At 38.7% G+C, this 12,883-nt stretch overlaps 1 protein-coding gene across 1 annotated transcript; it reads left to right on the top strand.

Annotated features, from left to right (window-relative positions):
• Positions 1–3,509: 3,509 nt before the first annotated feature.
• On the top strand, positions 3,510–11,202 carry EPGN (epithelial mitogen). Its single transcript, XM_045284358.1, has 5 exons — positions 3,510–3,552; positions 4,095–4,184; positions 5,981–6,101; positions 7,239–7,391; positions 11,133–11,202. Exons 1-5 carry the CDS (start codon positions 3,510–3,512, stop codon positions 11,200–11,202), a joined length of 477 nt encoding a protein of 158 aa, XP_045140293.1.
• Positions 11,203–12,883: the final 1,681 nt, after the last annotated feature.

Here is a 12,883-nt window from a genome sequence, read left to right as displayed (position 1 = left end):
GGGGGGTATTGGGTGTTTTTTTTGGGGGAGGGTAAGAACTGACAGTTTCTAATAATTCAGAAGTAATAGTGGGAATTTCCTTCATGACTGCAGCTTCAATCAAATCTTCTCTATTATTGATTTTAATAATCTTATCCAGAAACTGCCCCCCACCCCATTAACATATACCTTAGATGACTAAATCATGGAAGAAGTGCAGCCAGACTGCTCCTTGGAAGCACGGGTAATGAGGCTTTGGACATGTGTCAGCAGAGACCAGCCCCTGGAAAAGGACAAAATGCTTGCTGGGGTGGAAGGGCAGCTAGAAAGAGGAAGACCCTTGCCAAGATGGATTGACACACTGGTTGTAAGAGTGGGCTCAAACATCACAAAACCTTGGGGGCTGGCACAGGACCAGAGAGTTTTTCATTGCATTTTCCATAGGACTTCTAACAGCTGGAGCCAGCTATCTGGCACCTAACAACAATATATGAACAAATGATCTGTCTTTTGCATCCCAAACCTAAGTGTGATATTTATGATGACAAATGCCATGTGGTATGTAGAGAAGAAACACCTGGTTAACAATGGTTCTCTATTTTTCTCAGTCTAGATGTGTGTCAAATCTAGATTTCATTTGATATTTAGCTTTTTCCGATAAAGGCCATATTGCAAACATAATTTTTGGAGATAACTAAGAGACCTCTTCGGAGATCAGAATACCTACTCCTACCAGAGGAATGACAAGAGCATATGCTTTGGGATCTAGATGTTAGGGTGCAAGGCTCGTTTTTGGGGTGTTTTCCTTTGACACGTCACTTCCTTCATTGCCACCTGCCCCTCCCCCTCCACCTTACTTTCCATATGAGAATGATATGAAGGCATGGTAACTTTTTATTTCTCTGCTCAAGATAAATTTATTGAGCATTTTTTATGTTAGACATTGGATTTGTTTGGGCTAAGATTATTGAATGGAGACAACATGCATAAAAATCCTTTGTAAAATGCAAAGCACTATCCAAGGATCAGTTAATAGTTATTACAAAGATGATTATCATACTACCACTTCCATCCAGCCTTAGAAAAAATATTAAGTGCAAGTCCTAGCATCTCCCATCAGAAGTTGGAAAAGGAAGTATGATGGCTTGTTTAGTTCTTGTAGTTGAAATATTTGTAAATTTTCACCAACAGTGCTAAAGTGGGTTATTAGATTAATAGTTTAAATATCATTAACCTGAGAAAAATATAATCCAGAAACTGCCTTAAGGTTAAAAATTAACCACACTTACCAGTAGAAATACAGAATGTAGACACACTTAAAGTACTATGCATTTTTTTACCTTTAAAGTGATGACTCTTGTGGTAGAACATTGCCCAAGTTATAATGAGTTAAACAAGCTCATTCTTGTGTGATTTCTAAAGCCAAATTCAGACAAGAATAGTGAAAGGGATCCTTTCCGGTAAATCTAATTTGCTGGGTGGACATGATGCAAAGGATAACCTATCTTGAACATGTTTTCAAGGTGGAGGAAAGATGAGCAATTGAGATTCCCGATAGAAAGGCATGACACTTCAGAAGACACATTTTTAATTATTTATGAAATTTTGTGGCAAACAAATTTAATAGAAGCAAAAAGTAAGAGCAATAATTACATGTTTTGATCTCTAAAATGACACTTTAATAATTATAACTTGATTAACTTTGAGAAAAATTATTTGAATGTTGAGCTACTTTTAAAAGTTCTGAACACTAGATGTACCAAGCCTAAATGTTATCTTAAGGGATAGTTTTAATGCTATTCCTTCACACATATATGTGTATATGAAATATATATGGATTAATCATAGACCATATATATATGGAGGTACCAAAAAAATGGATTTTTTTTCAAAACTGTGTATTTTAAGTTTTTACAGAACAGCCTTATCACCTTCAAACTACTCTCCATTATAATTAATACATTTGTAAAAACTGGGATCCCATTCTTGGAAACATTTTTCAAACTCATCTGTTTGGATAACTGACGGCACCTCCCTTGTTTTTTTCTTCACCTCTTCTGCTTTGTCAAATCGCTGTCCTTTCATGTCCCTCTTCATTCATGAAAACAAAAAGAAGTTGCATGGAGCAAGGTCAGCTGAATAAGGTGCATGGGGCAAGAGAGGCATGCTGTTTTTTGCCCAAAGTGGTGCACTGATAGGGTTGTGTGAGCAGGTGCATTGTTGTGTTGACAAAGCCAGGCCCCTGACTGCCAGAAATTAGGTCTCTTTTTCTTTTTTTTCTCGCACACTGTTACACAGCCTATTCAGAGCCTCTAAATAGAAAGCTTGATCAACAGTCTGACCTGCTGCACTCTGGGTTGATCTTTTCATCTGTTTGAAAGTGGATGATGTCCATAAGGAGGTATGTCATCAACTGACATTTCACCTTTTTTGAAATGAGAAAACCACTCTTACACTTGACTTTTTCCCACAGCATTGTCTTGTTAAGCTGTGTTCAACATCACAACAATTTCAGCAGCATTTTTCCCAAGCAGGAAAAATTTCACAGCCATGCTCTGTTCTCTTAAATCGGCCATCACAAAGCACAAGGTTTGAGTAAAACTGCTTTTATGAAAAAATTCACTGTGATCAGAGAAAACCTTCCCAGGCGATGCCACTTGGTGCACTAACTCAGTGAGTGGCGGATGCTTGCCTAGTGGGAAAAATGCATACTACAAAAGCTCCACCCAGCAGAGCATTCTTCTGTTTTGGGGGGGTACCCCTATATATACACATACACATATATGCACATACATATTTAGTTTTCCCTTTTACAGGTTCTTTCTAATTACTTGGTACCATTTAAACATTATTGTTTCCTGAACTTGATAGCATATACTATGCCCTGCAAATAAAAGATGAATGGCATGACATAAAATAAATGCTATTAAATTAATTATATTTACATAATATATAATAATAAGATTAGCACAAAGAGAAATGAAATCTACAGCTTCTTTGTTTTTAATACAAGTCTATTGTTTTTTACAGCAACTGAATAACAAACTTAATTTGCAATGGACCTCATAATGTGGAATGAGTTAGTATAACTGAGTCCAATTTCAGGTGATATTCCTTAATTACCAAGTTAAACTATTCTCTACAAATATCAAAATTTTTTTGCTGGAAGCCTACCTAGATATCTTTGGGGCTGGTATAGTTTTGGTCACATTAATGGGGCCTTTCCTGGTTCTTTCTGTTATTTTAAATTCTTTTACAGACATGATTATGCCCACAGGTAACAGGAAACGAGTGTTTCAAAAGAAAACTTGATCACATTGCTAGATAACACAGGTATCCTAAACAAGTGTGTGAGCGCCTGGAGGCTCTTCACTGCCACTGCCAGATGTACATATTTTTTTGATTGGTAAGAATTGCCAGATGACGCTTCATGAAATATAAATGCAAGAAAGACTCGGCTAGGGCAATAAAACCTGCCACCCGTCAGTCTAGAAGGATAAGAGACAGACACTGTTAAGCAACTGCAGGAAATGGCTCTCGGAGTTGCCCTATCTGTCTGCCTTTTATTCAATGGTAGGTAATTGCCTTTTTCTTGTTTTGTTACCTTTGAGTCAGTGTACAACGAGAATAGGATTTGTTGTCTCTGAATCAGAGGGAAGTTGTCTTCTAAGATTTGTCTTCACGACAAAGATCAGAGCAGGGATCTCTGCACTCACTCAGTTTCTTATGCAATGTATGTTCTTCTGAGAGCGTTTGCCATCTCTTTGAGCTCTCTGAAATATTTTCCTTCTGCACGTGAAGAGCAGTTGATACATTTAACCAGACCAGGAGAGTGTCCTGGTGATTGAATTATATGTAAGTGGGTTCAATTTCTGTTAAAACTTGTGTGTTTCTTCTTTTTTAAAAAAAATGTAAATCTGTAGTTCTTTTAGATGTCAACAGACTTTTTATAAATGAGAAGCAACAGATTGCCCTAGTCCATTTTCCAATGTTAGTGAGTTAAAAAATAGTGCAGGAAATGGAACATATAGAAAAAGAGCACCCTTGGACCTGTGGCTTGTGCATTAAAGGAGGCTTGTGTGCTAGCAGTGACTTCTCTCCTTGTGTGATGACAGCGATGGCAGCATTTACTGAAGAGGCAATCATCCCTGTAACCCCACCAGTCACCGTCCAGCAAAGTAATGAAACAGTGAACACAACAGAAGGTATATTGTTTGCACGTTTGTCACTCACGTGGCTTGATTTTTTTTTCCTTTGTGTGAATTCTAGAGTTCAAAAAGAGCAATCTTATCAAAATTTAAATATATAAGTTCACATCATATAGTCAACTCTTTTCAGAGGATGCTGTTCAATGGGAATGATAGGTAAAGAGTCATCAAATAATTGCCTTTTTAAGCAGAAGGAAAGTAGACCATGGGGAAAACAACATCCATCCTCAGTTATTGTCCTGATGTGGAAGGGTCCACACTTGATCCCTGCTTGGTTCCCAGAGGCGCAGACCTGCCTGTTGAGCTTCTTGATGAGTCACATCATAGTGTGGTCTGGGACTGCCTGTTTCTAACCAAAGAAATTATAGACACAGAATGAAGCATTCATTCACTTTTCATCATCATTGGAGATACTTAATTCTGGTGTGTGTATGTTTGTGTTTCTTTGGGGAACAGGGAAGGAAAAGGCTTTTTTTTAAAAAACACATACAATATTTCCTAACCACCTGTAACCCAATTTTTGTTGTTGCTGCTGATGATATGTTTTCTTTTCTATTTTATAATTATTATTACAATGACACTTGGCTGCTGTTGAGAGCATCAGCATATTTTCAAACCGGTTTGAACTCTTACAGGTGAACTTAGAAAGCGTGTTACCTGCCAAGACCTGTTTGTTAGATAGTTATGAATCTCATGCGAGCAGACCGTATCATGCCCCTGATGTAAAGTTGGACATATCAAAAAGATCAAGCCAAATATTATGTGTCGGACTATGAAGGGTAGTAATATTTAAGTAAATGAGGCAATTTCCTCATTTCATAAGCACATTTTAATTTTCAAAAGATTCACTTAGGAAATGTGTCATCCACTGTTTTGTTTTGCTTTGTCTTCCCATTATCTATCAATTTAGAAACAAAATTTATTAGGGTCTTAAAATAACTTTAACTGTCATGCTTGAACCATATGTTGCTTCTGATCTCCTGCCCAGACCATAATAATTCTTCTGAAGTCATTTTAAGGAAAGCATTCCATTTGAAGAGCCATGGATGGCTTAGTGCTAACTATAAGATCAGCAGTTTGAACCCACCAACGACCCTTTGGTAGACAGAAAGGCTTGAAGCTCCTGTGAGGATTTACAGCCTCGGAATCCCTCCCTAGGGTCCTATGGGACAGAAGCAGCTCTGTGGCAGCGGGTTTGGTTTGCAGCTTGGAGCAGTGGAAAAGAAGGAAGACATTATCATCCTTCCCTTCACTGAGAATGAAAGAGAAATTAGGTTATTTATCTCACAAATGTAAATCTAAAATTTCCTAAATTCTGAATTCTCAAGGGTAAAATGGGGGGGTGAGTGGAAAGATTTCTCTGGGAACATTTGGAAAGTATTGCTAACAATGGCCTGTGGAGACTAGAATCAATGCTGCCACCTTTTGGCAAACTTGTATTTCTATACCTTATTATGTAGCTTCTGAAAAATGAAGCAGTCATCGATCCACCTCCACCCTCTACTTGGTTAATGATATGTCTGGATGATATGACTTCCATCCCTGTGATTAAAACATGTCAAGGGGAACAGTAGTTCAAAGAGAGAGCCTCCAAAGGAAATTCTTAAAAAAGAAGTTATCTTTACATGAATGTTAAGAATTCACCCTGTCAACATTGTACAAATGTGCTTGATACAATTTATGTGTGGATTTTTATAAGATCTGTAACAGCCCCAATAAAAGGATTTATTTTTAAAAGGAATTGATCATGTAACGTGACCACTTTCTCTGTGACAACTGGCTCTCCTTTCTAGCTGACCATACAGAAGGACCTATAGCCTTGAAGTTGTCACCCTTTTGCCTAGAAGACCACAAGAGTTACTGCATCAATGGCGTTTGTGCATTCCACCATGAGCTGGAGAAAGCTATCTGCAGGTAACTCTAAAGAATTGTTTGGGTTATAAAGATAGGAGAAAGTGAGTTTATGTCTCTTGGTGGAGTAGTGGTTACATGCTGGGCTGCAATTTGCAAGCTCAGCAGTTCAAAACCACCAGCTGTTCCTTAGAAGAAAGACCGGGCTTTCTCCTCCTATGAAGAGTTACAGTCTCTGAAACTCACAGAGACAGTTTTATCCTGTATTATAGGGTCACTATGAGTTGGCATCGATTGAATGGCACTGAACTTGATATGGTTTTTGGTGTGGTTCCCACATCTGTGAAACCTGGGGGCTTAGCAGAGCTCCACCCCATGATTACTGAATCAGAATTCTTATTTAAACAACACACTCAGGGACACCCCTTGTCATATTGAACATTTAAAATATCAAGACAAATTCACCTTAAGAGACAGGAGTGAGTGTTGTGTTTGTTTGTGTATTAGTTTTTTGTCCCAACAGTAAAATCATAATATATTCATCTTGCTATGACACTCCCAGGGTTCAAATTCCCCAAGGGATTAGCACTTCCGTCTTGCTTTGGTGCTATTGGCCCCACACTCTCCTATGTCTCAATGTCCTGCCTTGGATCTAAAGTTTTCACAGGAGTGTTTGTAGAATGGAATAAAATGGATTGTGGCAAAACACTTGGGGGAATTTAAAGTTCTATAGAAAAATTAACCAGCTGCTTTTGAGTTGATTCCAACTCATCCTGACCATAGGAGCAGCACAGGAGAACTGTGTAGGGTTCCCAGTGACCGATTTTCAGAATCAGAAACCAGACCCTCGGTCTGAGTGCCTCAGAGTGAATTCAATTCACCAACTTTTCAGTTCGCTCAGACCCTCCTATGAAAGAGGATGCTAAGGATTTCCTAGACCATTTTCATGCACCCATACGACCTTTCCCATCTATTGATCAAAGACATGTTACTATGAGGGCTCAATGAAATATTTAGTATAAAACAATAGCTACCCAATTCCCCTTACAGATTGACTTTCATTTGGTATTTGGCTGTCTTACTCAAATTGTTTACTTTTGTAAGCAAAATGGTTTTCATTCTTTGAACCTGGGCATTTTAGTGTACTTCCACTGTCATGGATTTTAAAATTATGCCTCATTTTCTTCCCTTTATTTCAAGGTGTTTTACCGGCTATACTGGAGAAAGGTGTGAACACCTGACTTTAACGTCATACATGGTGGACTCTTATGAAAAATATATTGCAGTTGGAATTGGTGTTGGATTACTATTAAGTAGTTTTCTTGCTATGTTGTATTGCTACACAAGAAAAAGGTATGAAAAATATAAGATATGAAGTTTATATAGCACTCATTTATTTAACAAACATTTACTAAGTTTTTACAATGAGTCAGGCATTGGCATGTGTAGATTTTTATTGAAAATATGATATAAAGCTTGCATATTTGTTTTGTTTTGATGCCTTTTCTCTCAAACTCAGAGAACTGGTAAAAATATGCCTTCAGTTGCACTCAGATACACTCACTTTGCAAATTCCCTTCATCCTCATCTCTGCCTACATCAAAGCTATTGCTGAAAAGGACAGTATGCCCATGGGAAAGGGACTACCGTTGCCTTACTCTTAATCATATACTCAGTACCTAAGCTCATTGCTAAACAAAAGGTTGGATGTTTGAACCCATCAGAAGTTCTGCAGGAAGAAAAGACCTGGGGTTCTGCTCCCATAAAAATTGCTACCGAGGGAAACTCTCTGAGAATGTGCCACTCTGTCATATAGGTTTCCTGTGAGTCAGTGTTAACTGGACAGCACACAGCAATAACAACAACAACAACAACAAGGCACAGCAAAGATTTGTTGAATGAACAACTCAAGATATAAGTATTAAGTGAATAAGAATGTGTGAAAAGCATGAGCCACTTTCTTTTCCAGACAACAATCGAAGTATCTTCAGGAGATACTTTTTTCCTGTTAAAACCTAAAAAAGATAAACTTGATCTACTAACAGATGTAACTCACTTACAGATTACTACTTACTTTTGTCTTTTCTACAGTGGTATTCTTCCTTAACCCATGTAACTAGGGAAAAGTCAAGAAAAAACGATATGTAAATTAACGAGAAAGAACAAATTCATTTCCCCTACTATTCTTTATTCACTGTATTAAGAAAGAAAAAAGTTATTAAAAAGACAGGAAAGAAAGAAAAGACCAAAACTGCTGTCAGAAAAGATTTTGAAACTTACTCTTGAACATAGAGTAGCTAAAGTGAAAGGAAGAAATGAAGAAGATAAAATGAAATATTAAATTAAAAAATACAAAAACCTGGAAATGGAAGACCTGAATTAAAGACAGCATTCTCTCAAGCTGAAAGAAAGGAAGAAAAAAATCAACCTTGAGTTGTAATATTGAAGGATTCTACGGGTAAAATATTAAATTATGCAGGAAGCATAAAAAACAATACAACAAATACACAGTCACTGTATTAAAAAGAATTGGTTAGTGTTCAGCCACTGATCGAGGTAGCATGTGATAAAGAATAGATGGCATTGAGGGAGGAAATCCAGGCTGCACTGAAAGCATGGGGGGTGGGGAATAGACTCCTGGAATTGATGAAATATAAGTTGAAATGTTTCAACAAATGGATACAGAGCTTGAGTGGTCATTTCTCTATGCCATGGAATTAAGAAGACTAACTAGAAAAAATCCACAGATTCTTGTATTTGCTGATTTCAAAGAAATGCGGATCCAACAGGATGCAGGAATTGTAGAAAAATGGCCATTCAATTATACCCAATTAACATGAACCCTGCTGGTGTAGTGGAGTATGCAATGAACTGCTAACTACCAGGTCAGTGATTCAAACCCACCACTCACTGGGAGGGAGAAAGATGAGGCTGGCTCTGATCTGGTAAATATTTAAAGTCTCAGAAATCCAACGGGGAAGCTCTACTCTGCTATTGGGTGACTATAACTCAACAATTAATTTTGGTTCAGTAAAATTTTACTGAAGACAACTTCAAAATGGTTGCTGCAGTACAACCACAGGGGACTGTCAAAAATTTCAGCTGGATTCACAAGAAGTCATGAAGCAGGGATATCATTGCTGAAAAGTTTTGGCTGAAAGCAGAGCAAAACAGAGGTTTTCCTGTGTTTTCTTGGCTATGCGAAGGTATTAGACAGCATGGTCCCTAACCAAATGGGTAATACTGTGGATAATTGTAATTCCAAAATGGTTGTGCTCATGTGGAACCCGTGCATAGACCACGAGACAGCCATTAGAACAGAACGAGGGTATATTGCGTGGTTTAAAGTCATGAAGGTGTACAGCAGGGAAATATCCTTTCCCCATATGGATTTAATCTCTATGCTGAGCAAACACTTGAGGAAATGGGTATACATGAAGAAGAACGTGGCATCGAGATTGTAGAAGGACTCGTTAACTCTGAGTGATAAAGATGTTTGCTGAAAGTGAATAGGACTTGAAGCACTTCCTGACAACGAAAGAAAACTAAAGTCTTCAGTACATATTGCACGGCAAACTAATGAAAGCAAAAATTCTCACAATTGGGCCAATAAATGACATTATGATGAGCAGAGAAAATACTGACATTGTCAAATAGTTCATTTTATTTGGATCCACAATCAATGCCTATGGTAGCAGCATTTAAGGAATCAAACAACGTATTACATTGGACAAATCTGCTGGAAAAGAACACTGTAAAATGTCAAAAAGCAAAGCTGTTACTTGGAGGGCTAAGGCACACCTGACACTGTCAGGTGTTCCCAGTTGCCACATAGGTGTATAAAAGTTGGACAATGCATAAAGAAAACTGAAGCTAATTGATGCATTTGAATTAACACAGAATGGACTGTCAGACAAATGAACAGAACTATCTTGAAGGAAATGCAGCCAAAAGACTTCTTAGAAGAGAGAATAGTGAGACTTTGTGTCATGTATTTTGGACATGTCATCAGTCCCTGATGGAGCCTATTATGCTTGGTGGACTAGAGGGTCAGCCACAAAGAAGGCACTCTATGCCATGGATTGATGCAGAGGCTGCAGCGATTATTTGAAGAAGATCAATAAGTGCAGGACCAGACAGCGTTTCATTCCATTGTACATAGGATCACTAGGAGACAGAAATGACTTGTTACTAACAATAACTCTGTTAACTAGCTTGTCATTTTTTAAATGACCAAGATTGCCTATAGGAAATTGTTTGGCTTAACAATTAAATCTCTAAAAGAATCAAATATATGCTACCCATTTTGGAGTCTATGGCACCAAGAAATAAGTAAAATAAAATAAGAAATAAAACCTTTTAATACTAATAAGCTAGCTGGCTGAGGTCAGATTCCTTGGAAGCACAGCCTGAGATACAAGTGATCAATAAATGGTAGGCTGTAGGGTGAAACTTGTTAGGATGTAAGAAAAGAGATGAGAAAGAAATGAAGCAAAGAGGTAGCTGTAGCTGATTCCACTAGAAGATCTAGACCGTGAATGGCATCACAAGCTTATCCCAATGAGGCAAGAGGTCTTAGTGTTAGCACCCCATATCGATCAGTCATTGGCCATAGGATCCCTTGATAGGGTTGAGGGCCAAAACCAAAAACCAAACCAGTGCCCCATCATGACAATTCCAGTTGACTGACCCCATGGGTTGCAGAGTATAACTGTGTTCCATAGGTTGGTCAAGGTGTGGCCTTTTGGAAGCAAATCTCCTGGGCCTTCCTTTAAAAGGCCTCAGCGGAGATTTGAACCACCAACCTTTTGGTTAGAAGTCAAGTGCTCAACTATTTGTGCTACTCAGGGACCTGAGGACCTTGCAATCCTGGAAGCTACTGGCAAGAGACTCACTGGTCAGGGGAATGCTGTGGAGATGTATGGTACTGTAAGCCTTTGCACACTCACAAGTGCTGAGGGATGGGTCTACCGAAGGGTAAGGGGGTGTTGGTGGAGTACCAAAAGTAAATGCTACACCAGCACATTTATATAATCCACCATAATCTATACAAACAACAGTCAAATCCACATGGAAATCAATACTCTCTTTCAGGTGCCTAAAATTGAAGTCAGCCAAGTGGAAATCACCTCAGAGCATCTGTTCCAGAAGGAGATCGCTGTGAGGCCCTTGGAAGAATATTTCATCAAAACATTTGTAAAAGTCAGTGGGTCCAAAGCAGAAATCTTCAGATGACATAACAGAACTTCCCAAGCTGCCTAGACGTGGGCGGGGCAAAGAAGTTGGGATGACAATGAAATGAGAGGGGAAAAATCCAGCGTTGGTCGTTCCACTTTGCGCTACTTAGGGTGCCATGGCAGTCGATCGAACAAGCTACAGTGACAGAAGTCAAGTTCACAGCCCTTCTCTAGGCTTGTGGTGGTTGTGTGATTATTATTCTCCCTGTGGGAAGACTGAATTTAGGCTTCTGACCATGACATGTCATTTTCATGGGAATGTTGATCAACCTTGGAGCAAGCCAAAGAAATGTCGTTTGGCTTCTTCCTGTGCTTGCTACAAGGGTTTAGACAATTTAGATGGGGCTTCTCTAAGTCTAGGGGCCTAAAGGACAGCGGATCAAACCCACCAGCCACTCTCTGGAAGAACGGTGTGGCCATCGGCTTCCGTAAAGATCTGTAGTCTCGGAAGCCTGTGAGGCAGCTTTCCCCTGTCCTGTCGGGTCACTTTGAGTGAGAGCCAACTTTACAGCCGTGGGCTTTGACTTCTCTAAATCTACTCAAACTCAAGAAACAGTCCCATCCATGCTGTCGTTTCAGTGTCTAGAAGAGTGTGATGTCAAAATGTGTGATGAAGTCGGTATTCAGGCAGCTAGAGTGGAGCCAACGGCGCAGAAGAGCCGAAAATCCAAGATCCGTGGTAAACACAGATCGTACTCTGCCTGCCACGACCCTGCTTAGCCTTCATCAGTGAGCGAAAGACATTTGAAAGCAATGAGAGCTATCTGACTGCTGAGCTCAGAGTAGACAAACTTTTCTGAATGGAGGACACCAGTTCTGATTGGACGCCTTGGACCCCAGCGCGCTCGTTCATCAGCATGTGCTATCGTCAGTGGAATGAACTTGTGACTCTCCATTTGAGCCAAAATAATAGAATTCTCTGAATGAATAAAACTCCATGATTGGGTGAAATAGAAACAGAAAAAGTGAACATGAGAATTTTTCACGAGGTCACATTCCAAGTGGAAATTTTCTTTATCATTTATGAATACTTGATGCTAGGCTTTCTATATATATAAAGAAAATGGAGATATAGTGGACATAATTTATTTCTGCCACATAATTCAAGTAGTTCTTTGTAGGTCCCTTAAGTTCCTTAAGCTTAGGTTTCATGATTTACGTTTTTTTTTAATTTGGCAGTGGGAGAATAGAAAAGATTCCAAACCCTGTAGATGAGATTCTTTTCAAACACTAATTCTCACCCCTACTTCCACCTCTAACCTGAAAATACACCTTTACATATTACTCTAGGCACCTATTTTACTATTTGCTTTGTAAAATTATAATTTAAGAATTTGTTTATAAAGAAAATTAAAAAGAGAAGTCAAAGAATGATAGTGTGCTATTTCCTTTATTTGGATTCTACCTAAACCAAAGAACCTTCTTTTCACTGTGCTGTAGATAAGCAAAACAATTTTGATCATGAGACTGGTTAAAAGAGGATCGAAGTTCTCGTTTTTTGCGTTGTGAATCTGGTAACGAGTCTTTCAGGTATAATAGTATGACTCTTCATTCACGGCTGAATCAAAGCTTGACATTCTGCTTTCCTTCGCATAGATGGTATGCAGA

The sequence above is a fragment of the Echinops telfairi genome, unplaced genomic scaffold, assembly GCF_000313985.2.
Source record: "Echinops telfairi isolate 266 unplaced genomic scaffold, ASM31398v2 ScPeMD7_7468;HRSCAF=8506_0, whole genome shotgun sequence".
Classification (NCBI taxonomy): domain Eukaryota; kingdom Metazoa; phylum Chordata; class Mammalia; order Afrosoricida; family Tenrecidae; genus Echinops; species Echinops telfairi.
This window is presented reverse-complemented; position numbering and strand designations above follow the sequence as displayed.